Source organism: Phyllopteryx taeniolatus, chromosome 18 (assembly GCF_024500385.1).
Source record: "Phyllopteryx taeniolatus isolate TA_2022b chromosome 18, UOR_Ptae_1.2, whole genome shotgun sequence".
Taxonomy (NCBI): domain Eukaryota; kingdom Metazoa; phylum Chordata; class Actinopteri; order Syngnathiformes; family Syngnathidae; genus Phyllopteryx; species Phyllopteryx taeniolatus.
The window spans coordinates 2,125,553-2,153,551 of NC_084519.1; the positions used below are offsets into that span (position 1 = coordinate 2,125,553).

The window sequence follows — 27,999 nt, forward strand, 5'->3', positions numbered from 1 at the left end:
AGAGTTTGGTCCGCATTGCCGGCAGTAACTCGGATTCATTTCCGGTGAGGGTTGGACTCTGCCAAGGCTGTCCTTTGTCACAATTCTGTGCAGAACTTTTATTATAACAGAATTTCTAGGCACAGCCGAGGCATAGAGGGGTCCGGTTTGGTGGTGTCAGTATTGCAGCTCTGCTCTGTGCAGATTATGTGGTTCTGTTGGCTTCATCAGGCCGCGATCTCCAACTCCCACTGGAGCGGTTCGCAGCCGAGTGTGAACCGGCTGGGTTGAGAATCACCACCTCCAAATCTGAGCGTATACTTTAGTTTTGGCAAATCAACTGCTTATGGTTCAAATCACATTTCATGCTGCTTGGAGTCAAATCAAAACAAGCCATTGTCAAAACCTCACACTTGCACTTGTAAAGCTGACACACTGGCACAGAATCAAGGCATACATTTGGAAAATTTCTGCTGAGTTCGTGAAATATCAAAACAGACATTTATCCTCGGTTAAACATCGAATGAGAGTCACCCCGGTTCGATTTTCCAGTTCCTCTTGATGCCTGCGGGTGTCGCCTTGTCCCAGCAATTGTTCCTATTTCCAGAAAGGTGGTCCGGTGGAAACATTTGGCCTTTGATGCTTAGGAGTTCAGACTTCGAGGGTAGATGTTAATTAGTTTAGGATCCACGAGGAATCTCCTTGGGGGCAGTCTCACAGCAGGGCCGCTTGGAAGAATGCAGTTTATCACGCTGTGGGGAGTCACTGTGTCACCTCAGTTTGCGGGGAGCAAACACTAGCAACGCTACACTAGATACAGTGTTCTTTTCTTCTATATGTTTAATGTTTGCATCTGTAGACATACAACTTGTGTGACTTGCTAAAAAAAAAAAAAACTCCAGCTTTGTCTCATCTGTCCAAATAACATTCGCCAAGAATCTTATGGCTGCTCAAAATGCATTTTAAGTAAATTTCACTCTCCTTGGTATCAAGTTATTTCAGTGAGCACTGTGAGTTTTTCTTCCCTCTACAGAAGGGTACCAAAATACTTCAACATCAAGTACTCAATAACACGACACAAAATGCTTGTATTTTCCCAGCAAAAGACAAAAACCAAACTACCAACATGTAATACACACAATACTGTACATAATACAGTGATGTGCCACGGCATTAATAGCACTATTATTACGAGTCTTCTTATTCTTTTCCTCTTGGCTTGTCGCCACAGCACGTCATCCTTTTTTTTTTTTGTCATCCTCCTCTCTAACACCAACTGCCCTCATGTCTTCACTCACTACATCTGTCAACCTTCCCTTTGGTCTTTCTCCAGCTCTCTTGCCTGGTTGCTCAGTCCCACCTCCACCTTAAACTCCTCTGTCACACCTCACCGCTGTTCTGCTGCCCTCTGTACATGTCCTGTATTATTCTAACATACTTCTCTGCCACCCCAGACGTCCGCATGCAGTACCACAGTTCCTCTCTGGGTACTCGGTCATAGGCTTTCCTCTAGATCAGGGGTGTCAAACTCATTTTTGTCACGGGCCACATCGTAGTTATGGTTTCTCTTGGAGGGCCGTTATGGCCGTTATTTATTACATATACACAAACTGATGGACAGCTACTATTAAAATCAGAAGGCAGTAAAACTTTGTTCGACTACAGTATTATTTCCTTTATTTTAAAAAGAGCATCGGTACCAAACAAAATGATTGCAATATCTCAATATTTGTTAAAAGTGAAGGCAATTTGCAATTTTGGTATTTTAGCCGGAAACACAAAGTAGATGCACGTGATTTGGTTTCACGGGCCACATAAAATGATGTGGCGGGCCGAATCTGGCCCCTGGGCCACCAGTTTGACACCTGTGCTCTAGATCTACAAAGACGCAATGTAGCACCCTTCTGACCTTCTCTGTACTTCTCCATCAACACCCTCTTCATGAAACCATACTGTTGCTCACCTCCACGACTCTTGCCCATAACTTCATTGTGCGGCTCGTCAACTTTATTCCTCTACAGTTCGCACAGCTCTGCACATCACCCTTGCTCTTAAAAATGGCCACCAGCACACTTTTCCTCCCTTCCTGCGACATATACTCCCCCTCTAGAATTCTGCTGAACAACTTGGTCAAAAACTCCACGGCCACCTCTCCTGGATGCTTCCAAACCTCCACGGGAATGTCACCAAATTTTAAAGCCGGACGCAACCCTCTGCATTTATCCGGGCTTGGGACCGGCCGAAAGTTTGCACACTGGCTAGGGCTGCATTTTGTATTCAGCAGCGTTATAGTCCTTAATCCGTTTATTTCTACGGCATATCAGTCTAGCATCAGTGCCTCTCAGCATTGCTACCTAATGACTAAGGCAACTGAAATGTGGACTTTAACAATGTTTCTTATTATTGTTGCTATTGCACTTTGTGTTGAATAATTGTACTGTATCATATGGAGTGTTCTAATATTTTGGACCCAAAAAAAAAAACAATAATAATAACAACCGAAATATCCAAATGCTTCTCTCTTTGCAGTGCAGACAAAGTGAATAGATCAAGCCCAGTTCTTGGTGACCCGTCAGTATTAACATAGACGCATCTGCTATCCAGAGGGATTCAGTATTTTTTTTACCAAATGTCTGAAACCATTTCCATCTGGCCTGATTGGTGTGAATTGTCCTTCAACTTCAGCTTTAGTCATTTTCAAACACAACGTCATACAAGAGTTACTTTACTGTGCTTTCTCTCCAAATACTGCAGGACTGCGTCATAAAACTGCCAGGTGTAATAAAATTGATTCAGGGATTAATTACAGAGCAGATTGGGCTGAAAATGCCTTTTTCTTTTTTATTGGACCATTCACTGCAGTGCGCACTCTCACATTGCCTGAAAATCAGAAACAGGTATTTTTTCCTCTTTGGACAAAATACAAGCCAAAGAACCATTTACAGATGTACGGAATTGGGGAGCTGAAAGAGTTTGCCATGAGGACACTGAACTGGTGATTTTTATTTTAGGGTGTCGAGGTGCACTCAGTCGAACATCCAAACAAGAGCTAAACCCAAAGTCAATCTTTTTTTCAGCTCGAGAACCAAATGATACATTTGTGTTTCATCTCAATATACTAACGGAATAAATCTGGTGTTATTTTCCTGTCTCACAAAACTCCCCATCTTGACTGCATTTATGGCGAATCTCAGTGAGGAAATATTTACAACAACAACATCAAAACTATCGGGTGAGTTTATAACAATGCTATATATGTGCCAAAACACACCCGCTGCTCCAAATGTAGGCACACACTATATTTCCGGAGAAGTTCAAACTAATTTGAACATTGTCATATGTACTGTACGTACAGTATATGATGCAGCAGGTCCACAATACAAATCAAAAGTCAGATGATAGTGCATTCAACCTCAGACAAACCATTTTATTTTCACAGCCGACTAAAATGTACCTGCATCATAACCATCCGCAATTATTCCAACACAGTAGAAGATATACTGTACTTCAGTCTAAGACAGTACTTCCAATCCCAACCGGAGTAGTAGTGATCTTTCCAAGATGGAATCAGATCTGGTCCTGTTTGGGAAGTGATCAATAAATTGTAGAATTGGAAAAAGACGGCCACAGAAAAATATAGGGGCTTTGCTGTTTCTCACATCTTTGCCATAATACATGCAGAACATGACAGATGGGAAAGCAATAGCATTAGCTGAAGCAAAGTCGGCCTTTCCAGATGAGAAATGTCAAAACTCGTTGCGTTTGCCCTCGATATCAACAATGATTGGCCCAGATTAGGCATGCAGAAATAAAGGAGATACATTAACAGGATGTTAGCCTTCACCATATCCATCCATTCTCTATAGGCCTACTGCTTAAACCTCATTAGGATCAAGGGTGCGCTGGAGCCTATTCCAGCTGACTTTGGGGTTCACACTGGACTGGTTGCTAACCACTTGCAGTCCTTCAACACATTTGTTGATTTATTTGTAACTTCCTGGTTACAGTATATTCATTTGTCATCCTGGATAAAAATAAATAAATAATAATAATCAAAATAGGGGGAGGGGGAGTTGGGGGGGGGGGAACAAATACAGTGCTGTATTGTGAAAAAGCAAAAATGTATGTCATAAAACAAACAATTAGCCCAATCCTTCATGCTGCGGTGTGGTTGAACTTAAATAAATGATAATGTTGAAGACTGACTGGTGTACTTCTTTTGGCTACATGGTTTTCAATTAATTTGATGAGAAAATGCTCGCGCGGGAATGCATGTTAGGTTAAGTGAAGACTCTCAAGTGTCCGTGGGTGTGAATTATTCATTTAAATGTGCCCTGCGATTGACTGGCAAACTGTCCAGTGTAGAAAGTTAGCTGGGATAGGCTCCAGCTCACCCACGACCCGAAAGAGGAGAAGCAGTATAGAAAATGATATCAATATAGAAAGGTAGATGTAAAAATAGAAGACGTTAATTACTTATATAATGGTTATAGCAGGCAAAGCTACTGAGTCCTACTGTTGAGTGTGCCCTTCTCAGTCGGGACAAAATAAAATGACAGTACTCGCATGGTTTTAGAAGTTGTTGAAAGATCATTTGACGTGACAAATCAGTCACCAATAACTATTTTTACAATGCTATATTTCACTTTTAGCTGAAACATTAACTAATGATCATTAAGTCAATTGGGTTAGTTCCATATACATTGCCTTTTAGTTCATAGGTTTGACATTGATCCTGGTTATAAAGAGTCAAATGTTCATTTTATTTTGTGGTGCAGGCAGCTAAGAAAATACATGTTCATAATTTGGACACCCTTTATTTAAACCATGCAAAATGTTTTGACCCAGTCCCCTAAAAGAATCGGAATCAAGAATAATTTGGAACCGGAATCAAAATGAGGAACCAGAATCGTTCGGATTCAAACGATGCCCAAGCCTACTTACTACTAATCATTTTTGTAGTCTGAAGATGATCCTGCTAAGGCCAGGATGTTAGTACCCCCCATTTTTGGATGATTTCACCAGTCCAAAGCCAGAGACATTAGACCTCTTTCTAGGTTTCCCCCCACATCAGAAGGCAGACAAGACTGTAGTGCAGACTTGCACTTGTCGTGGGAAGGGAGCATAATATCTCTATTTGCAGCTGGGAATTAGGGTTGGATAGGACCTGGTACAGCCTGGTGTTGAACTTTGTACAAGCCGAACAAACCAGCCCACCGAAAATCACCCAATCTCTCTCTCTGGGACGCTCAGCGTGACTGAGTTTCATGTGCCCTGCCTGCCCTGCACACAGCAGGCTTTCGATTGGACTGACCTTTTAACCTTAATCCGATTGCAATCCATGGGAAACCATACCCTTTTTAGCAAAGGAACAGCTGAAGACACAGTCACTGAGTACAACATACATTTCAGGTGAAGAGGGCCTAAACTTGAAAGAAAATGCTAAAATAGTGAGTCGACTGAGAAAAAAATGGTCCATAAAATATAGGAGGAATGAGGTCAATCTCTTCTGTGATGTTGGTTGAACCACATGAAAACAGTAGGGCCATTCTCAAATTGTTATAAATAGACCTTGTAATCACTTTATCTTCTTGTACTGTAATGCTAATGCTTTACAGGGTTGACTTGCACGGCATAACCACCCCCACCACCCCCGCCACCCCCATGTGGCACTACTCGCTTATGGCTCCTGTCATTTTGTCCTGTCCTGTCCTGTCCTATTTGCTCCTCGTCATGTTATCCTTACAGGTTGTAGCACTGCCGTTCCAGTCCACATGCAGTACAGATAAAATCCATCCCCTATATAATGTTGTGATTGTTGTTTTACACTTTTTTTATGCTGTTGTTGTTTTTTTGTTTGTATATATATATGTCTGGGACAAAGAAGCCTTGTTATTGTTTTTTTTGCGTACGTATGGTTGACAGGTAACCTAATGCAGCCCTATGGGGGGCACAAGCCAGTGCAAACTGTAGGTCGGTCCCAAGCCCAGATAAATGCAGAGGGTTGCATCAGGAAGGGCATCTGGCTTAAAACGTTGTCAAACAAATATGAGCATTCATCCAAAGAATTCCATACCGGTTCGGACGTGGCCCGGGTTAACAACGTCCGCCACCAACGCCGTTAACATGCAGGGCACCGGTGGAGATTCAGCTACTGTGGGTCGAAGACAAAGGAGAGGTGGAAAGCAGGTTCTTTGGCAGAAAGAAAAGAGGAAAGCACAGAGCCTAGAACTGAATGTGGGGACATGGAATGTTGGGACTCTGACAGGAAAGGCTCGAGAGTTGGTTGACATGATGATTAGGAGAAAGGTTGATATATTGTGTGTCCAGGAGAGCAGATGGAAAGGCAGTAAGGCTAGAGGTTTAGGGGCAGGGTTCAAATTATTTTACTATGGTGTAGATGGGAAGAGAAATGGAGTCGGGGTTATTTTAAAGGAAGAGTTGGCTAAGAATGTCTAGGAGGTGAAAAGAGTATCAGATCGAGTGATGAGGTTGAAACTTGAAATTGAAGGTGCTATGTATAATGTGATTAAAGTGGCGATGCTCCAGAGGTAGGATGTGACCTAGAGGTGAAAGAGAAATTCTGGAAGGAGCTGGAGAAAGTAGTTCTGAGCATCCCAGACAGAGAAAGAGTCGTGATTGGTGCAGATGTTTGTGAAGGAAACAGGGGTGATGAAGAAGTGATGGGTAAGTTCGGCATCCAAGAAAGGAACCTCGAGGGACGGATGGTGGTAGACTTTCCAAAAAGAATGGAAATGGCTGTAGTGAACAGGAACAGGGGCAGGAACATTGGGTGACCTACAACATCAGAGGTAGAAGCACGGCTGTGGATTACATCTTGTGCAGACGATGTAATCTGAAGGAGGTTACCGACTGTAAGGTAGTGGTAGGGGAGAGTGTGGCTAGATGGTGGTGTTTAAAATGACTCTGGCGGTGGGGAGGAAGATTGAGAAGGCAAAGGCAGACCAGAGAACCATGTGGTGGAAGCGGGGAAAGGAAGAGTGTTGTGCGGCTTTTCAGGTAGAGGTGAGACAGGCTCTGGGTGGGCAGGAGGAGCTTCCACAAGACTGGACCACTCCAGCCAAGGTGATCAGAGAGACAGGCAGGAGAGTACTTGGTGTGTCCTCTGTTAGAAAAGGGGAGAAGGAGACTTGCTGGTGGAACCTCAAAGTACAGGAAATCATACAAAGAAAGAGGATAGCTAAGAAGTGGGACACTGAGAGGACTGAGGCGAGGAGAAAGGAATACATGGAGGCGTGACGTAGGGCGAAGGTAGAGGTGGCAAAGGCCAAACAAGAGGCATATGAGGACATGTATGCCAGGTTGGACACAAAAGAAGGAGAAAAATATCTATACAGGTTGGCCAGACAGAGGGACAGAGATGGGAAGCGTGTGCAGCAGATGAGGGCGATTAAGGATAGAGATGGAAATGTGTTGACTGGTGCCAGCAGTGTGCTGGATAGATGGAAAGAATACTTTGAGGAGTTGATGAATGAGGAAAATCAGAGAGAAAGAATAGTAGAAGAGGCAAGTGTGGTGGTCCAGGAAGTAGCAATAATTAGTAAGGGGCAAGTTAGAAAGGCACTAAAGAGGATGAAAAATGGAAAGGCAGTTGGTCCTGATGACATTCCTGTGGAGGTATGGAAGCATCTAGAAGAGGTGGTTGTGGAGTTTTTGACCAGCCTGTTAAACAGAATTCTAGTGGGTGGGAAGATGCTTGAGGAATGGAGGAAAAGTGTGCTGGTGCCCATTTTTAAGAACAAGGGTGGTGTGCCAAGCTGTGAGAACTTTGGAGGAATACAGTTGATGAGCCACACAATAAAGTTATGGGAAAGAGCAGTGGAGGTTAGACTCAGGACAGAATTGAGTATTTGCGAGCAACAGTATGGTTTCATCCCTAGAAAGAGTACCACAGATGCATTATTTGCCTTGAGTTAATGGAGAAGTACAGAGAAGGTCAGAAGGAGCTGCATTGTGTCTTTGTAGATCTAGAGAACGCCTATGAGAGAGTACCCAGAGAGGAACTGTGGTACTGCGTGCCAAAGTCTGGATTGGCAGAGAAGTATGTTAGAATAGTACAGGACATGTACGAGGGCAGCAGAACAGCGGTGAGGTGTGCTGTAGGTGTGACAGAAGAATTTAAGGTGGAGGTGGGACTGCATCAGGGATCAGGCCTGAGCCCCTTCCTGTTTGCAGTGGTGATGGATAGGCTGACAGATGAGGTTAGGCTGGAGCCCCCGTGGACCATGATGCTCGCAGATGACATTGTGATCTGCAGTGAAAGCCGGGAGCAGCTGGAGGAACAGTTAGAACTATGGAGGCATGCAGAGGAATGAAGATTAGCCAAAGTAAGACAGAATATATGTGCATGAATGAGAGGGGTGGAGGGGGATGAGTGAGGCTACAGGGAGAAGAGATAGCGAGGGTGGAGGACTTGAAATACTTGGGGTCAACAGCAAATGGTGAGTGTAGTAAGAAAGTCAAGAAACGAGTCCAAGCAGGTCGGAACAGGTGGAGGAAGGTGTCAGGTGTGGTATGTGACAGAAGAGTCTCTGCTAGGATGAAGGGCAAAGTTTATAAGACAGTAGTGAGGCCAACACGGATTAGAGACAGTGACATTGAAGAGACAACAGGACGCAGAGCTGGAGGTGGCGGAAATGAAGACGTTGAGGTTCTCTCTTGGAGTAACCATGTTGGATGGGATTAGAAATGAGCTCATCAGGGAGACAGCCAAGGTTAGCTGTTTTGGAGACAAAGTTGGAGAGAGCAGACTTCGATGGTTTAGTCACGTCCAGAGGAGAAATAGTGAGTATATTGGTAGAAGGATGATGAGGATGGAGCTGCCAGGCAAGAGAGCTCGAGGAAGACCAAAGAGAAGGTTGATGGATGTCGTGAGGGAAGACATGAGGGCAGTTGGCGTTCGAGAGGAGGATGCAGGAGATAGGCTCTCATGGAAAAGGATGACGCGCCGTGGCGGCCCCTAACGGGACAAGCCGCAACGAAAAGAAGAAGATGGTTGACAGTAACCTGCTGTGGTTTCCAAATAAAGCAGAGGTGTGGTACTAATGGGTCAAATGTACAGTTCGCTGTTTTTAAACTTGTACAGGACTCAAAAGCAGTCAACTGCAGGGCACATACTACATACAAATAATAAGATGATCCAGGGAATTTGAATGAGGAAATGACTAATTAGGTTTTCTCAGTGGCTTTGATACATTCCTCGAATCATTCTCGAAATTTGCAAATAAATATAGTAGAAGACCATGGATTTCCTGCAAAAGTCAATCTCTTGCTCTAAATTCTTATTTCACCTTTCAAAAGTAAATATCTGTTTCAATGAACATGCCAGTGCCATCAGAAGGACAAGTCCTCGTGCCATTGTGTATGGGTAATATTAAACAGTCGAGTTTCTCCCTCCGTTTTGCCAACAACCTCTCCACACAGCCTCACTTCTCTTCTTTGTCGTCGAGTTCCTTGTCCTTCCATTGTCAGACATGGATTTATTTATTTTGTTTTAAATTGTCAGACATTGTAACATTGTGTTGTGCTCCATATGTATTGGATAGCTGTACTGCACCAAGCAATTTCTTTATGGGACGAGAGCTGTCTGACAATTTTTTCTCCGTCAGCGCTTGTTCAATATTTCCAATCGTATATGTGTGCAGTCAACACCGAACTCCATGATTGAGGTGATAAGGAAGGATAGCCAATTCGTAACCGACCTGAAGGCCACATTGTTGCCGAAACATAAATAGAGCAGCGACTGTTTGCATCGAGTCAGCGAACCATTTTCTTTCTCTTCAATAAAAATAACGAGAAGACTTTGTAACCACAATGTAGTTACCAAATAAGCCGACTTCTTTTACAACTACTCTTTCTTCTTCTTTGGCAATCTGGATGCCCTACGGCTCCATTCTGGGTCTGACAGGTCCGTCTTGGTACTACAACGGACATCTGGTTGGGGACGAGACCCGTGATTCTGAGTGGAGCTGTTGGTAACGTCTCTGTGTGGTGTGCTCCGCTGCTTATCTTGAGTATGCCACGCACCATAAAAGCAGGAAGCGAACAACGTGGATCTTTCTCCTTGTCGTGTGTGGAGTCTCTCGCATTATGAAAATCTATTAAGATCTTACAAATTGGTATGTGTGCGTAACCTGCTTAAGTCAACTGATTTCAGGAGAGATTAAAACACCCGCAGAAGGACAGCGAGCACGCGACCTAGGAATTAGAAGAAACAAACAGAAAGGTCAACAATACTTAAAAAAATAATAATAATAATATCACACCAAAAAAGGAAAGGGGTTCGTTGAAGTGGCAAGAAGAAGACATCTTTGTTTTTTTGCGGGATTCGGGTTAACCCAGGGCAACAGATATTTTAAGGGGGTCACTGATAGTGTAGTGGTACACTCGTTTGACAGCCTTCCTCGTGAGTTTATTCATTAAGACAACGCAATGTGTTGCCTCAAAAGTGTATGTTACATATGTATGTGTGTGTTTAGATTTGTGTGCGAGAGAGAGAGAGAGAGAGAGAGAGAGAGAGAGGGACTATGGGGATATGTGCCAATGAATACCCCTTTGTCCAAATGATGTGTCCCATGCGTGCCAAGTGTCTGTTAAGAGGGCCTCTCAACCTCATTTGTAGCCTCACTAGCTTTATGCTGTGGTGGTCCGCACACACACACACACACACACACACACAGACGCGCGCATACACACGTACACGCTCACACTCATTTATAAGGTAATGCTTAACAAGACAGGTCGAAAAATACATTTTTGCGCAATAAAAAAAAAAAAAAAATACAATTCAAGTAAAACGGAGCCCAGGTGGAAGAAAACTTCAGTTCGGGCAGTACCCAATCAAGACGCGAGTTTAAAACCGAGTAAAATCGCACTTGAGTTCAGCAAGACCCGCAAGTTCAAGCAACATCCAGCCAAGAATGGCCAGGGTGCCAGTGTTCAAAGTATCAGCCAGGAGGTGGCACCCAAACAAATAAGAACAAACACTGCATTTCTTCAGCAGCAAAAGATCCAGCTTAGCAACAGCTTTGTCTACCTAAACTCAAACAGCTCAAACGCACACAAGTACAAATAAATACGCAGGAATACACACAAGCTGTAGTCTTCAAAATTCAAGATGAAAAAAAAAGAATCGTACAAATATTAAAATGTTTATGCAGAACAGATTGCAGAGGTATTGCACTAAATCAAGTATAAATTGCAGAAATATTATACAGTGTGATTCGCAGTTCTGTGGATAGAAGGTTTTTTGTTTTTGTATTATTGTGCTGGCTGCAACTCTCCTGTAGCGTCCGCCAGGTTGCAGAAGTGTGTCGTGGATGCGCACCGTCTCCGTCACTCTTTGTGATAGGCCTGTCATAAATGTCACGTAGCCTTTACGATAGGACAGACAATATCATGTCTAATGTGTTTCCCAACCTAGGGGTACAGCACATTGCAGAAGGGTATGTGGAAACAGGCTTGGACAGGTGTCACGCAATACAAGCATTACAAATTTCAATTACAGGTACATTATTACAAATTTCGATTTTTGATTCGCACGATTACATTTTTAACGTGGGACGAGAGAAAGCCCGGTTGTTAATTTGATCACTCGGGCCGAGCAACCTTGTCAGGAGTTTGGCAGAGCAACAAGTGGGTCAACGGTTACAACTAGACTACACCGATTTTATCAGGCTGATCGGTATTGGCCGACATTTATCATTTTATGCTGATCGGCTTTAATGTCATAATTCGCCGATCCGCAAAAGACATTTACTCTACGTCGCCGCGTGCACAGTATATTTGAATACAAAAGCTCGTTTATGTTTAGCCTCGTCGCGTGTCTTTTGACGTAGTACTGTAAATATCTGACGGCCAGTGAAGTTCTTTAAAAAATGTAAAATTCAAAAAACGTCGGCGGTGTGGGACAGACAACACGTCGGAGACAAGCAACACGGAATGCAGACTACAAGACAAATTCTCTCTCTTTCACGATTGCACTGTCAAGACTACTGCAATCAAATCTTGTATTCCGATACCACCGCATCCCGTTTTCTACGATCATTGGGCTTTATCTTGTCAACTCAAATGCGACCGGATACACTCGTTACCGTGGCGACGACCACAAGCGTGGCGCAAGCCGACTGTATTGTAAGGCCAAAATAGGGGAAAACGTGTGCACATATTTTACAACTGAAAAATCTCACGGCACACCAACAAACAAAACTGTCACAAAAAGTGGATACATTAATTATTGCATTTACTTCCTGCCATCTAATAGAAGACCATTTATCATTGGTTCTGTCTGTCACTATGCCTCACTGGCATAAATAGAGGAACAAAGACACACGATTTATTGTAAATGAACAGGTCAAATAGAAATAGACACACTATGAGCCGTCAGAGTCATTGGGACTGCTGGTGACTTCGGCTATGGGGTAGCCAGCGAGCTCGCGAGCTAGCCCAGGAGCCCGCTGCTAAGTTGTAAGTAAACATTGAACATTGCTTTACTTTTTAAACACTGTATTACCACTGCTAAAGCTGTCACCGGGAATGGAAAAAAAAAAAGATGCTGAATAAGGTTTTATCTATCTGTCCATCTATCTACCTACCTATCAATCAGTCTGACTGTCTGCCTTCCTATCTGTCTATCTATCTATCCGAGTAAGGTGTTGTCTTCTGGGATAGTTCGAAAACAGCTTTCTTCATGTAACTATGCAATTGTTTCAACTGTCCTTAAATTGATCCAGACATCCATCCATGCACGCGTACATACGGTATCTGCAGCACGTCTGCCTCATGTACAGTTCTGCGGATTTGGGGTGATCCGGCTTCCTCCTGTGCTCCAAAACCATGCACATTGAACACCCCTAAGACTGAAAAGACCAGATAAATAGATTGATAGTATTGATATTTCATTTCTTTTGTCAGATTTTTAGCACATTTTCTATTGGAGTGATCCAAAAGTAATTAAAAGTAATCAAGTTACAATACCGTAATATTATGGTACTTGGATCACATTACTAGGCTACATTTTGAAACGGGTAACTAGTAACGGTATCAGAATACATTTTCAAAGTACCGGTAACTCTCCCAACCCTGCGTGGAAACCTTTAACAATTTATTTCCAAGATGATAAGTAAATATTCTCAGTCATTTCATAAGCCCGTCATTAAAATGGTATGTGTACGCTACAACTAGTCTACCCGGAAGAGACAATAGCCTGTGGAAAAGCCTCGCCAAAATCAAAACAGTTGTTTCGAGGCAAATATAATATGGATAAACGGCTGAAACGTCTTGTAGCGGACATGCGCTTCCACAAATCGAGGCGCCGCAGAGACTCGCGCCCACTTGAGAACCCTCCCCCTCCACGCTGCCCTGCTGTGAGACGGCGACAAGGACAGTGCCTGGTGTACGTCAAGTGGACCTTAACCTACTTAGCGGCTTCCCGTCAAATATTGATTCCTGCCTTCAAAAGACGCCTTGCTGGACCAAATGGTTGGGCGGTTAATAGTCCCACCTGCACGTGAGGCGCCATCAATTGGCGTTGAGAGGAACTGCAAGCGCCAGAACTTGTGGACGTCCCTTTGATGTTTGTTAAGGGAAGATAAAATGTCCGTTTTGATATCTTGAAATGTTTTTATATACCCAGACACTGCGACACAAAGAAAGACAACTTGAAACACAGGGCCACGACATATACTGCAGGTTTATTATTGAAATGAATGCGCACACATTGACCTCATGCGGCTTCCCTTCCTTAGAGGAATCGTTTTTTAACAAAACAAGCCAACTCAAATCTATCCAACCTCACTATTTTCCACTCGTCTGAAACAAAACGTCCAGATTTTCAATATAAGCGACAATTTGCCGCACGGCTTGATTCCACATACCGAAGAAATAGGTGGAGTTTTACGACACTTCTCAGACATTTATAGTCTTCGAGTGTTTATAGATTTGTTCCCAAGCGATTTTCACAACTTTAAAATGGTGAAAATTTGCATAAAAGTAACAGACAAAGTGGAGACAGACCTATCGTATCGATTTGTGAAGCAACCAAGAACGTGTACTGTAAGTACTGTAAATGTGCTCGTGCTGCTCTCGGGGTCAAATTCAACTGTATTTTAAAATATACTTGTCATTTAGGAGCATCTAGTTAAATGGCAATAGTTTCCAGCATATACTCATACGCCTTGTTTCAGGTGTACACAGTAAATGTAAACCATTATTTTGTTTCAGTTTGTATTTTTTTAAGGAGAGTCATATGGTGTTTTGTTGTTAGTTTGCGTGTGTGCGAAGGTGGCAGGGGGGGGGGTTGTACATCTTGAATTTTGCGCACAATATTTATGTTAAGATCATGAAATAGCAGTCGATCCGATTTTACAGCGTAAGGTAAGGCACAATGTATCAATCATCATCATCATCATCATCAATGTGGGATGAGTCAATTAGCATCTTTGTTTTGGGTCACTTTCAAGCTTATAACTGCGTCTTTGTCTCTCAGGTGCAAGTCATGAAATTCTGCATTCCGCTTTGTTGCTGCGTGTACGTGCCCTCTCTCGGTGGGGGTAGAACACCAACTCAGATCGACATGGGGTTTTGTTGGTTGGATTGAAGCGGTCTGGGCCCTTTTGTTGCATGACGGCCCCAGGAAATGAAAGTGCTGTTATAAAGGCAATATTTGCGAAGGCCACTCCTGAGCCGCTTTGCTTGGAATCTGAGGGGAGAATTGCTCCCAGCGTCGAAACAAACCTCTGAAACCATGGAAGCGATCAAATTGAAGTCAAGTGTGTTCAACAGAGTTATTAGATTTTCATCCTGCAAACTCTAAGCAGCTATATGTTGTTTTGTTCGGCTTAAAGCTATCGAGCTGGCCAACAGTACTTTTCCTCTGGTATACGCTTAAAGTTAAATTCACGTCGATTACATTTAGAAAAAAAAACAAAAAACTTCTATTACTTTGTGGGTCAAAAGTGACATCCTCAATTTCCCGCCCTTTCATACTGTTTGAATCACACCGCTTTTTGTAATCACTACCACATGGGTAAAAATGTCCCATGTTATTTCACGTATAGTTGAGTGTTTCTATGATGTCTTTGACATTTTCATCCATCCATTTTCTATACCACATTTTCTATAGCCTACCCCATCTGAAGTTTGATCGACAGATGGTCGAGTGGTCAACAGCTGAACTAGCCCCCCCCCTAGTTACGCCGCCTCTGCCAAACCGGTGTTTAGCTGAAGAGCATGCAGACAAGTGACAGATAAGAACGACAATGTAATCTTCTGTCAGCTTTCCTGGGTTGTTGATAGATGCAAAGTGGCTCAATTGTGTCCTTGAGGACTTGCACGCTGCCAGAACTAAGACAAGAGCGTGCAAAATCCTTTTTGCACAATGGTCATTGCACCGGACTATTGCTATATTGGTCATTCAAACTGCTCTAAGCGCTAGAGGACTCTGCATCTTTTTGCACAATCGTCAAAAAAGTGTACCGCCATTGCCAGATAACTAGCAACCCTTTATTGCTCAATGACTGTTTTTGCATTATTATTTTCCATTTTTATCTGTGCGTGAGTGTGCACATGTATGTATCTGTGTGGATTAGTGGTCGGAGCGGATTCATTTGAACGATGTAATGCACTTTGAGATCCATATTGTATGAAAAGTGCTGTATAAATAAAGTTTGATTGGAGTAAACTATCTGCTGCTTGATTTGGAGTGAGCTGCGTTCAATTCACTGCCACCCTGCAGCACTCGTATCTCAAAAAAAGACAGCAAAAAAAAATAATCAGCATCCTAACGATAACTCGTATGTCAGGAAAAACTCTAAATCGGGTAACTTGTATCCAAGGCACCGCTGTATTTAAACAATAAAAAGTACATCTTCCGTAATAATTCACGTTTAAGCAACTCATGTAAACATAATGATGTAGGTGAAACCCACAGACTTAATGAGTTATATCTAATGTTACCGTTAACAAAAAAGCAACGTCTAATAACATCCCAAAATCACAAATATCATATACCGTATATATTTAAAAAAAAAAAAAAAACACAATCAATATAATGTTGAGAGCCTTTGCAAATATTCTCTGTACATGTTTTGATCTCGTTAATTACAATAAATCTGACCCAGGCCCACCTTATCTCACTGTGTGCGTGTAGTCTGAGGATCTTTGTTTTGCAGTGCCTTGCTCGACCTCTGCTCTCTGGCATGCTGTGTTAAATATGATTAACGAAGGCCCACTGTTGGACTCAAACACTGGTTGTGTGACCAGACACACAAATACACGACCGACCGCACTCACACATTCAGCGAGAGGATTAGCTAGGAGTAAAGAATAAGCTTTTCCACGACAACCTCAAATCTCTCCCTAACCCGTGCAGCGTGATTCAAAACAGGAACTGACCAGAGCACAGACGCAACGTTCGTTCATTTCCTCTGAGCTACAAAAGGTGCGGTATTAGTTTCAGCAGTTTGATTATTCATGCGAATTTAGTTGAAGATCAGGCCACATTTTATGACCGATTTATGCAGAAATGTAAGAAATTCCAAAAGGGTTCACATACGTTTCCGCTCACTGTAATAAGTTGACAAAACAAACAAACAAACAAAACAACACTTAACATTTTTACTTAAAATGGCACTGGTGTCTTATCACTCTCACGTGCTGCAGCTGAATAAGGTGATCCAAACATGTTTCAATATATGAGTGAAATATCTAAAATCTTTTGATGATTCACAATCATTTTGAATGACAGTACAACATTTTTCTTTTTACAGATCTTACCTCCTCCTGATTTCGACTTCAAATCAAACAATCCGAAAAATGATTCACTTGAAGTACAGTGCCGCTTGAAAGTTTGTGAAGCCTCCGAACGTGGTCACTATTTTTGTTAAAAACCAACCTTGTTAATCATACATTCAAATGCCAATTTGTAAAGCATACCTTCCAAATAGTAGACACACACCTCATTATTTCATCAACAAACATGTTTTTACCACAACTGATAATTGTACACATGCAAAAGTATATGAACCCTTCTATTAGTGGCTTGTGGCGCCTCCTTTTGTAACCGTGACCTCAAACAAACATTAACTGTCGCCACTAACCAGTCTCTCACATCTGTTTATGGGGATTTTAACATCTGATATACATCAACTTATTCAGGTCTCGCCACAATATTTCAATTAGACTAAGGTCCAGACTTTGACTGTGCCAATTCACCAAACGAATCCTCTTTCTCTGATGCTATTCCTTTGTACTTTTGCTAGAATTCTTTGGTTCATTGTTTTGTTATTGAATCCATTTCTATCCCAGCTTCAACTCCCTGAATGATGGCACGAGATTCTGGTCAAGAATTTCTAATTACATCTGGAAATGCATGACTCTTAAGATATGATGGAGTCGTCCAGGTCCAGAAGTAGAAAAGCAGCCCGAGACCTTCACATTTCCACCACCACGCTTTTTTTTTTATTTTTTTACCTGTCCTGTTCAGCTGCATGGCCATGCAAAATGGTGGATCTGTATGCCTTTTCTGCTGGAACAGTTTTGTCGTGCACCAGGGGAGTTTGAAATACTCCCTCTGCTTATTTTTTAATTATTCTGACATTTATTGAAAATGCAGCCAGACAGAAAAGGGGTTTTAGAGGACAAACAGAGGGACAGAACAGACAAGGGTAATAGGGGTGCAAACCACAGCAGAACAAAAGTTAAACGGACGAGACATTTGACCACAAGTAACATCACAACACTCAAATCGTGTTCTTATTTGTGGATGGTGGGGGGGGGGACACCCGGTGAGGACATGCAACAACTAACCAATAGAACAAGATGAGAGAGTACAGAAAAGGGCAGGACAGCACAGGATGTGGGAAATGAGCAAGGCAGTGTTACTGATGAGTGGTGCAGTGAGATGCTTTTTATAGTGTCCAAACACCTGTAAAAAAAACTGTGAGTTGATAACTTAATATAACCTGTGTTATTATGAGTGGTCCCAGCACAAGCAATTAAAGCCTATAGCTTGTCTATGGAACTTAAGCGTGAATGAACACCTTATTACATGCATGTTAGACAACTGGTGTACGCAGTTGCTGAGCCGGCACATTGAGGAAGGGTGGTCCGGCCCCCTCCGCCCTAATTTTTCCCTGGTAAGGTCTATTCAGGGGTGCTGGAGAGGAGGGTCAGTCGGGAAGTTGAATCTCAGAGGGTGCATGGGTGTGCGCCCAACCAGTGTACATGTGTTTTATGGACTTGGAGAAGGCGTTCGACCGTGTCCTTCGGGAGTATGGGGTGCCGAACCCTCTGATACGGGCTGTTCAGTCCCTGTACGACCAGTGTCAGAGTTTAGGCTGCATTACCGGCAGTAAGTCGGACTCGTTTCCGGTGAGGGTTGGACTCCACCAAGGCTGCCCTTTGTCACCGATTCTGTTCTTTTATGGACAGAATTTCTAGGCACAGTGGAGGAGTAGAAGGGGTCTGGTTTGGTGGCCTCAGTATTGCATCTCTGCTTCTTGCAGATGAGGTGGTTCTGTTGGCTTCATCAAGCCGTGATCTCCAACTCTCACTGGAGCGGTTCACAGCTGAGTGTGAAGCGGCTGGGATGGGAATCAGCACCTCCAAATCTGACACTATGGTCCTCAGTCGGAAAAGGGTGGCATGCCCTCTCCGGGTGGGGGATGAGATCCTGCCCCAAGTGGAGGAGTTCAAATATCTTGGGGTCTTGTTCACGAGTAAGGGAAGAATGGAACGGGAGATCGACAGGCGGATCGGTGCAGTGTCTGCAGTGATGCGGACTTTGTATTGGTCCGTTCTGGTGAAGAAGGACCTAAGGCGAAAGGCGAAGCTCTCGATTTACCGGTCGATCTATGTTCCTACTCCTCACCTGTGGTCATGAGCTGTGGGTCGTGACCGAAAGAACAAGATCCTGGATACAAATGAGTTTCCTCCGCAGGATGTCCGGGCTCTCCCGTAGAGATAGGGTGAGAAGCTCGGTCATCCGGGAGGGGCTCAGAGTAGAGCCCCTGCTCCTCCGCATTGAGAGGAGCCAGATGAGGTGGCTCAGGCATCTGTTTAGGATGCCTCCTGGACGCTTCCCTGGTAAGGTGTTCCGGCTACGTCTCACCGGGAGGAGACCCCGGGGACGACCCAGGATACCCTGGCGAGACTAAGTCTCTCGGCTTGCTCTCCTAGGAGGGGAGGGGGCGGTGGTGGCTGGGCGTGGGGGGGTGGTGGGTGTTGGATGTGGGTCCCTGCAGCCTCCTCCGGGTGGCTGGTTTTTGGGGAGACTCAGTGGGGCCGGTGGCCCGCCCTGGGTCTCTCTGTGTGGGATGTGTCCCATCCACCGGGCTGCTCTCGGATGGACTCCTGGGCCCAACCCCACCTCTCAATTGAGCGGGTGGGGTCCTCAGTCTCTGCGGTGCAGGCACAGCAATTAGAGGACACTTCTGTCAGTCATTGTGCACGTGAAATGGTTTCAATTCACTTGCATGTGCCCGCAGACACACACCCCTGGGAATTACTCGGCGGGTGTGGGGCCACTCACACCGCGACAAATAAATTATGAATATGCGAATAGCCACTCCCACCACACTTCAGCCGGGTTCACGACCCTTGGCCTGCACGCTTCTCCTCCTGTCCTTGTCCTGTCCTGTCCTGTCCTGTCCTTCCCTCACAGGGTGTAGCACCACTGCCCTATACAACACTGATATCGAATGTGTCATTGTTCTAGCTATATCATGATTTACATTCCTCATCTTGTTTACAGCTAGTGCTTTGTCTTTTGTTGTCTTCTTTTCTCAGTCTCCTCGAGAAACCTTGTTCTCTTCGACTGATCGACTCATCTAAAAAAAAAAAAAAATATCCATTAAAATACTGAGAAACCATAGCGTCAGCTTAAAAAGTCCACTGTGACGCAGTAAAACTATTCCAGCATTAAAGGATCCTCCTTTCTGCTTGACCTAACAGCCGAACAGGATAAAAAAATGACTGAAAGTGAAAAAAAATGGTAAATCTGATGCGGATTTTTAGCAAAGACACATGAACTTGCTTGAGTAGGCCACAGAAAAATTATGTGGCGAGCCAGGTCAGGCCCCCAAGCCCTGGTTTTGACACCTGTGCAGTAAGTGGTACATGAGCTAACCCACCGTAACTCGTCTGAGCAGCAAATGATTCCATCAAAGCCAAGTTCCTGTGTTGTATTTCCGGACCGTCGTCATTGCCACATAGAATGAGTGTTCAGAGTATTCTTTAACTTTTACTGTCCTTCTTTAATGTCACGCTGCATTGAGAAAACCACTGTGCCCTCCATTCACTTACCATTAAAAATGTTGCATTCAAAAACACACCCTGAGCTGCATGAGCTTTCCCACATCCCCAGAACAAAACATTACACGCTGAATCTGCTCAGTTGTGTGAGAGGCTTAATTAACATTCCCTGAGTGTTTACAGACAATTATTCAACACAGTGCTTTTCTGTGGGAGTTAGTCATTACTGTCACAGAGGGAACAAATCCTTTCTTAAAGGGAACGCAATCCCCATGGAAAAGATTATTTGTTTAAAAGAGTAAGTTCTTTAAAAAGCCTTTAAGTGGCTCTCCTCTATGATATCAGCTAATCGTGAAAAATCATCAAAGGAAGGAAAAAGACTGGACTCTATATTCGTAGACTGCACAACGTGCACCGGAGCGCAAATGGTGCACATCTTGATGTTCGTGCCAGCGCAAGGCTCGCTGCGGATGTTTGCCTATTTGGCAAACCGGTCACCGCTAAGCTGGGTAGAGTCGATGCAGCGGGGATTGTCCTTTGGTTTCTGCCCGGAGCATATGCCATTTTGGTGACTGAGGACTGACTATTTTCAGTGATGCATCATCTGTTTTGTGCAAGACTTGCTGCGCACTGGCAGACCTTTCTGCGCTGTCAGTGCAGCGAGGGTGTGTCTTTGGAGATGTGCCTAGCGGAGTGACATTATGGTGTCAGAAAGTCCAGCTAAACCTAGGCCTGATCATACCACATCTCAGTTTAGGCGTGATTTGGGTGAATCTGATCGATGTACGTGCGCAGGCAGAAAGACAGGCGAGCTCCTCGAATGTGTGATGGCTGAGAGATTTATTTCAACAGTGAGCATCTAAACCTCTTAATCACTGTAGGAATCCATCCATCCATTTTCCTAACCGCTTACCCTCACTAGGGTCACGGGTGCACTGGTGCCTATCTCAGCTGACTTCGCGTGAGACGCGGGCTACACCCTGAACTGTATCACTGGAACACATATAGACAAACAGCCATTCGCATACACATTCACACCTATGGACAATTTAGTCTTCAATGAACCTACAATGCATGCTTTTGGAATGTGGGAGAAAACTGAGTACCTGGAGAAAACCCACACAGGCACGGGGAGAACATGCAAACTCCACACAGCTGTGAGGCAGAGGTTCTAACAATCCAGTACAATTCAGTACTAAATCTTTCTCAGCTTTTGCACGTTTCCGGCACTTACAGTACCTTCAAACATATTTAATGTACAATGGAACCTCTATTTAGCAGACCCCAATTTAACAGATATTGGAAGTAACAGAATAGCTGGATGGTAAATGTGTCCAAAAATAGTTTCCAGTTGTCACTTAAACCAGCATTGACAAAAGTCTAATAGTGGAACTGTGGCGCAATATATGCAGAGACTGGGGGACACGTATTTCCAGGTCACAGATATACAATATGACTATATTCAGCCAACAGACATGCCCATGCCTATGTGGCGGCCATGTTTAGTGTGGCAGGGGTTCTATCTATTGTCACATAGTGCTCTGCGCAGAGAGAGTGCATATGGCTGCAGTGTTAACTTAAAGAGTACTACGACACACAAGGCTCAGGAGTCTGGAACATGCTATTTTTGGCACTATTTAACAGTTTTTTTTTGTCAAGCCATTTGTCTATGGCAAAGGATTTAGAAATAGGAAGCACACTAATTCCTCTCAGCTCATGAAAGCCACCTGCCTCGACTTGCCACTAGTCACTATGGCAACAAGCACACCAGCGTGGTAACTTCAGACTTTTCAAACATTTTATTTACAAAAACATTGTACTGATGTGGCCGTTTTAGGCTACTAAAAAAGTGCAAAACCATAATTTCGTACTGAACCATAATATGGCTGCAGTATGGCCACAAAAAAAAAACGCCTTCTCCAACTTAATGTCTGGGATGAGCCAGAACAAAAAAGGGAAGTTGATAACACAAAAGCACTTAATGCGCAAATATAACCAAGGTTTCCACTAGTTTCCACTGCTGACAGCAAGGTAAGAGATTTATTAAAAAGAAGACAAGATGAACACAATAGGCCTAAACGGCATTGATGTTGATGTCATATTTTTCAACAAGAACCAGTAAGCTGTAGGTACATTAGGTCTACTTCTGACATGGGTCCAGGGTCATTTGGTTTTAAGTAATAAAACAACTATTCTATTAAAATTGATTATTCTTCATATTAAGATACGGTATAAAAACATAAAAACATATTTTCCGAAATATTTACTGTCATCGAGAATTAATATAGAAATCATTTGAAGGTGAACTCATACTAGGCAATTCCTACCGTGCAAGTAGGGCTCCCTAGCAAATAACCGATAAGTCACCTTTAAGCTAGACCCACCACCCCCACTCCCAAACCCCATATTAAAACAAAAAAATGAAATACTACAAAGCAATACCTTACTGCTGACAGTAACAATCAGTCTTGAAATTCTTATTTTCTGTGAAAACAGTTTTTCACTGTTTGGCATACAAATGCGCCATTCTCTGATGCAAATAAATGGGAAATTTACAGGTTTGGCACTAAACTCTCAAGCTTGCTGCACACGTGTAATGTGGCTAAACCTCCATCAATAAATGGGGAAAGAATTTAACTGGGACTATTTAAATGAATCACAGTGCTGTTTCACACAATCAACGTTTCTATTTATAAGCTCATTTAATCACCCGCTTAATTTAACTTTCATTTGAATTGTCACCATATGTGTTGAAGTGTTCAAATTCGAGCAGCAAATACCTCTCAGAATGTCACATTGAGATCTTGTTTGGGGCTCAGTATTAAGGCTATCAGGTGCATGCACATTGTTGCCAATTTGTTTTTGTGAATGCTTAGTTCCAGTAATCACATGATAAACAACCTTTGATTCCTCATTCCAAGTGGTACACATTCAAATCTTTGTGTCTGACTTAAAAGTGCCGCTCATGCACACGGTAAAACGTAAAACTACTAGCACAAGTGGCGACGACTCACACTTAATCAAACTGTTACACAAATAGTCTTTTTGTTTTAATTTGTTATACATATTTTATACTACTGTACTATCACATATATACATATATATTGGCTACATGACGTTTTAGAGAGCGTATTTCAGCATTTTACCATCACGTAAATTGCATCTTGGCGAACTAAACAAAAATATATGCACCAGTCAACACCCACGTCCGCCATTATCGAACATAAGATTCAAATAGTGTTTTAAAGTTGTATCTTGTGGGAGGAGGGGTGAGGGGGGGACTATGCTGTTGCAGCTAAAGGTTGTGCACAAATGACGTCAGCTGTATTTTTAAAGCCAAAACATTTCTATACTGGCTTACAACGGCTCACTTCAATTATGTTCAAGAAACACACAGAAAAATCCTTTCAACGATGAATTCACTTTTAAATCTGAAACAATATGAGACAATGAAACCTAGTAAAAAATAATGTGGGGTGTCTGAACAAATAGTAATTTAGTAACAACTAATTTTATGATTTATGGTGATGATGGAAAAAGTGGGGGACCCCAGCGCAGGGAAGCAAGCAAGGATAAATCTTAAAAAATAATTATTTTCAAAAACACAAAAGTGCAAACAAGGCACGCAGAAAATTTTAAACACTAAATTCACAAAGTCCCAAAAAACAACTCTCAAAGTAACACTAGCGATGAACTCACCACGACAGAAAACGTAACACGACGAGAGAAACGTGACTTACAGGAACGTGATCAAATAAGGAAACTAAATGCACGCAAACTGACGCGACAACGAGGCACACCCGGACAAGACAGGAGTGGCTGGAGGGAGCTGATTGGGTAACACAATGCTGAAACATTTAAATCAAAGAAAAAAAAAAAAAAAAAAAAGAGTACAATTAAAACAGCGTACAATGCAAGAAATATTTAAAAGTGGAAATGCTCTAAAAAGCATGAGAAAAAAGTTTTTAACATGGACTTCAAAACATTTACACTTGGGGCTGACGTCACTTCTGTTGGCAACTTAGTCCATTTGTGTGCAGCAGCATAGCTAAATGCTGCTTCATCATATTTGCTTTGGACTCTGTGCTCCACTATTTGACCTGAGTCTGTCGATCTCAGAGCCCTACTGGATTTATATTCCATTAGCATTTCATTCATGTATTCAGGACCTAAACCGTTTAGTGATTTATAGACCAGTAGCAGAACTTTAAAATCTATTCTCAAGCTGACTGGAAGCCAGTGTAAATACTTTAGAATTTAAGTAATATGCTATGGCTTCTTTGTTCTGGTCAGAACCCGAGCTGCAGCATTCTGAATGAGCTGCAGCTGTGTAATGCTCTTTTGGGGGAGTCAAGTCAGAAGACAATTACAATAGTCAAGTGTACTTGAAAGATGAAAGTATGGATGAGCTTCTCCTGGTCTGTTTGGCACATGCAAGCCTTCATTCTGGATATATTCTTCAGATGGTAGAAGGCAGTTTTAGTAATTGATTTGATATGACTTTTGAAAGTCTGGTCGGAATCTATCAGTACACCAAGGTTTCGGACTTGGTCTTTGGTTTATAAAGAGAGTGACTCCAGGTATTTACTAACAGCCATCGTCTTTTCTTTATTGCGAAAAACAATTATCTCAGTTTTGTTGTGGTTTAATTGAAGAATATTTTGTCTCATCCAGTTATTTATCTGATTTAGACAGTGACAGAAGCCTCAATTGGACTATAGTCATCTGGAGATACTGCTAGATATAACTGTCTCATCTGCATACTGCTAGATATAACTGTGTCTCATCTGCATAGCTATGATAGTCAAAATGAAAGTTCTGAAGGATTCGACCCAAGGGTAGCAAATAAAGGCTGAACAGGAGGGGTCCAAGAACTGACCCTTGAGGGACACCATAGGTCATTGCCGTTTGATGAGATTGAACACTTCCAATGGTTATAAAATAACTCCTTTCCCCCAGGTAGGACCTGAACCATTTCAGGACTGTTCCATTTAGTCCTACCCACGTTTCCAACCTGTTCAGCAGAACACTATGATCTACCATATCAAAAGCCGCACTGAGATCCAACAAGACCAGAATTGACACCTTTCCCGAGTCAGTATTCAACCTTATATAATTTAGCACTTTGATAAGGGCAGATTCTTTACTGTGATGAGTTCGGAATCCTGATTGAAATTTGTCAAAAAGTCCATTTGAGTTCAAGAAATTGCTGAGTTGATTAAAAACAACTTTCTCAACAATCTTGGCTATGAAAGGGAGATTTGCGATGGGTCTACAGCTTGCTAACATGGAAGCGTCCAGCGTTCTATTTTTTAGAAGAGGCTTAATGGCAGCTACTTTTACAGCTTTAGGAAACTCGCCTGACTGAAGTGAGCAATTGATTATTTGCTGCAAATCGGCTAGCACAGACTTCAAAATCAGATGGTATTGAGTCAAGACAGCTCGTTGATGGTTTCAGCTGCTGAACCGTTTTCTCTCCAGTTTTTTGGTTAACTGTATCAAATTCTGACATGGTAATAGAGTTTTCCCTGAGTGGCTTCAGATGTCATATCATTTTATCATGTTGCTGATTTGTGCTGATATTTAACCTGATGGATTGATAACAAGCAAATTCATTGCATTTATCTGCTGTTCGGAGTTCTGGAGCTATCTGATTCGGGGGGTTGCGAGCTTGTCAACCACAGCAAACGGAGTGCGAGTATTGTTGAAGTTCTTACTTATGAGTTCCGGAAAGTGTTGCTGTCTAGCCCAAACTAACTCTCGGTTAAAATTCCAGACTGTCTGTAGAGCTCATAGTCAATTTGGAGTTAAATTTTTCTCCACTTACGTTCTGCTTTCCTACACTTTGATGTAGAGGTCTTTACCATCATTGTGCTCCTCCACTGTGTTCTCGATCGCCTCAAGATTGCCTTAACTTTAATAGGAGCGACAGCATTCATGTAATTTTAGATTTTTCCAGGTGAAATTATCCAAGTTCATTAAGTTCATCAACTGTCTCAGCATTCACAATTTGTGACACAGCTACGGTCTCCATAAACTGAGTGGCGGTACTCTCATTTATGTACCTTTTCTTCCACATTCACTGCCATTGACGGCTTTAGAAGTCAAATATCCTTGTTAACTGGGAGGGCTGGCAGTGAATGAGATAATTATAGACATTGCGGTTGTCTGAACCTTTGGGAGAATCTGTCATTGAAAGAATACACAAAAAAGGTTAGAAATAGCCATATCCTTTATGTCAACTGATAGAATTTCAACATCCTTAGAGATGACCAGGTCTAAGATGTGACCTTGAGTGTGGGTTGGACTCTTAATATTTTGAGAGAGGTCAAATGCTTCTAGATTGACCAGCCAGATAGAGATGGGAATGATGTGCAGCAGGTTAGGATGATTAAGTATGAAGATGGAAATGTGTTAACTGGTGCCACACACAACGATATCTCCACTGACATCGTGCATCTCCTACCCAAACTAAATGTCTGTTGTTGTACCAAGACTCACCTGTGAAATTCTACTTGTGAAGTGTTCAAGGTGTGTTTGTGGATCAGCGGGCACCCGCATTTACAGTATTTTTGAGACAGACCAGTTTTCAAGATATTCGCACACACACAATTTGAGTATATTCACACGTGTGGGAAGGCCAATCCCTCCATCCACTAGGCGGCAGTGTTGCTGTCTCCGTTGAGAGCAGAGACCATAAACTAGATGATTGAGAGCGAGCAACTGTCTTCCCACCGGGTTGCCACGTGAACATGAACAATTATTTTAACATAATAATAAGCTGTTTTTTGTATCTTGCTGACAAGATGAGGAAGGTAATTTATTTTTATTTTACTTACTAATGACGGAGCTGTCGGTTATCTAGGTTGTTCAGCCAATGGTCTGTTTACCATCGATTTCAGCAGGGGCGGACTATAGACTGTTGGAATCCACAAAAAAAGTCAAGTCATCAACGGAAACAGCAACACTGCCACCTAGCGGGCCTTCCCACACGTGTGAATATTATATCTATAATATAATATAATATAACTTGTGTGTGTAAATATCTTACAAACTGCGTTACATTTGTCTAAAAATAAATGCGCGTGCCCAATGATCCTCAAACGCACAATCAACAATTCACAAGCAGAATTGAATATTTACAAATGATAAGTCATAATAAATGCACACACAACATTGAAAAAAAACGTGTCAATCGCAGAAATATTTGTGGATCTAAAAAACACGTGGCAATCACAGATATATTTGTGGATCTGAAAAACATGTAAATCGTGGATATATTTGTGGAAATAATTTTGAGATAAATCTCTCCACATCGAAAGGTACCAATAATTTGGTGTACACGTGTAAACAAGTCCTACCAGTATGATATAGTACAGTTCTACACCACTGTAAACCACAGCGACAATATTGTTAAATGAATACCTCACCGAGAGTGAGCATTATCATCATCTTTGTAAGGGCACCATTTTTAAAATGCGTATGTCTTTGTTCTTTTTGGGGAGGGGCCGGGGGGGGTTGATGGTGCAGGTGTACCTAATGAAGTGTTCAGCAAGCATATTGCATGATCCCTCTGTGAATCCCAGAGCAAAACCACTGAGAGGAGGCCAGAGGTCATTGATGGAGAGTCAGCATGCGGCGGGAGAAAGGTCAAGAAAAACAGGACCATCTGACACCTCCTGCATATACACCCAGCTGTTACCACTTAACTGAATTCCTTACTTCGGTCACATGGTGACAAGTGGAATA

General features: G+C 42.7%; 1 protein-coding gene across 2 annotated transcripts in view; it reads right to left on the minus strand.

Moving 5' to 3' along the window:
- Nucleotides 1-27,999, minus strand: part of mcm9 (minichromosome maintenance 9 homologous recombination repair factor) — a 138,078-nt gene that overhangs the window by 86,651 nt on the left and 23,428 nt on the right. Inside the window, exon 15 of one of the 2 annotated variants that reach the window (XM_061754050.1) lies at nucleotides 12,758-12,857. The exons of the other annotated variant lie outside the window; for it this stretch is intronic. Within the exon in view, the coding sequence (XP_061610034.1) occupies nucleotides 12,779-12,857 (79 nt within the window). The 3' untranslated portion in view covers nucleotides 12,758-12,778. The remainder of the gene's footprint in view (nucleotides 1-12,757; nucleotides 12,858-27,999) is intronic. 2 annotated transcript variants of the gene reach the window in all.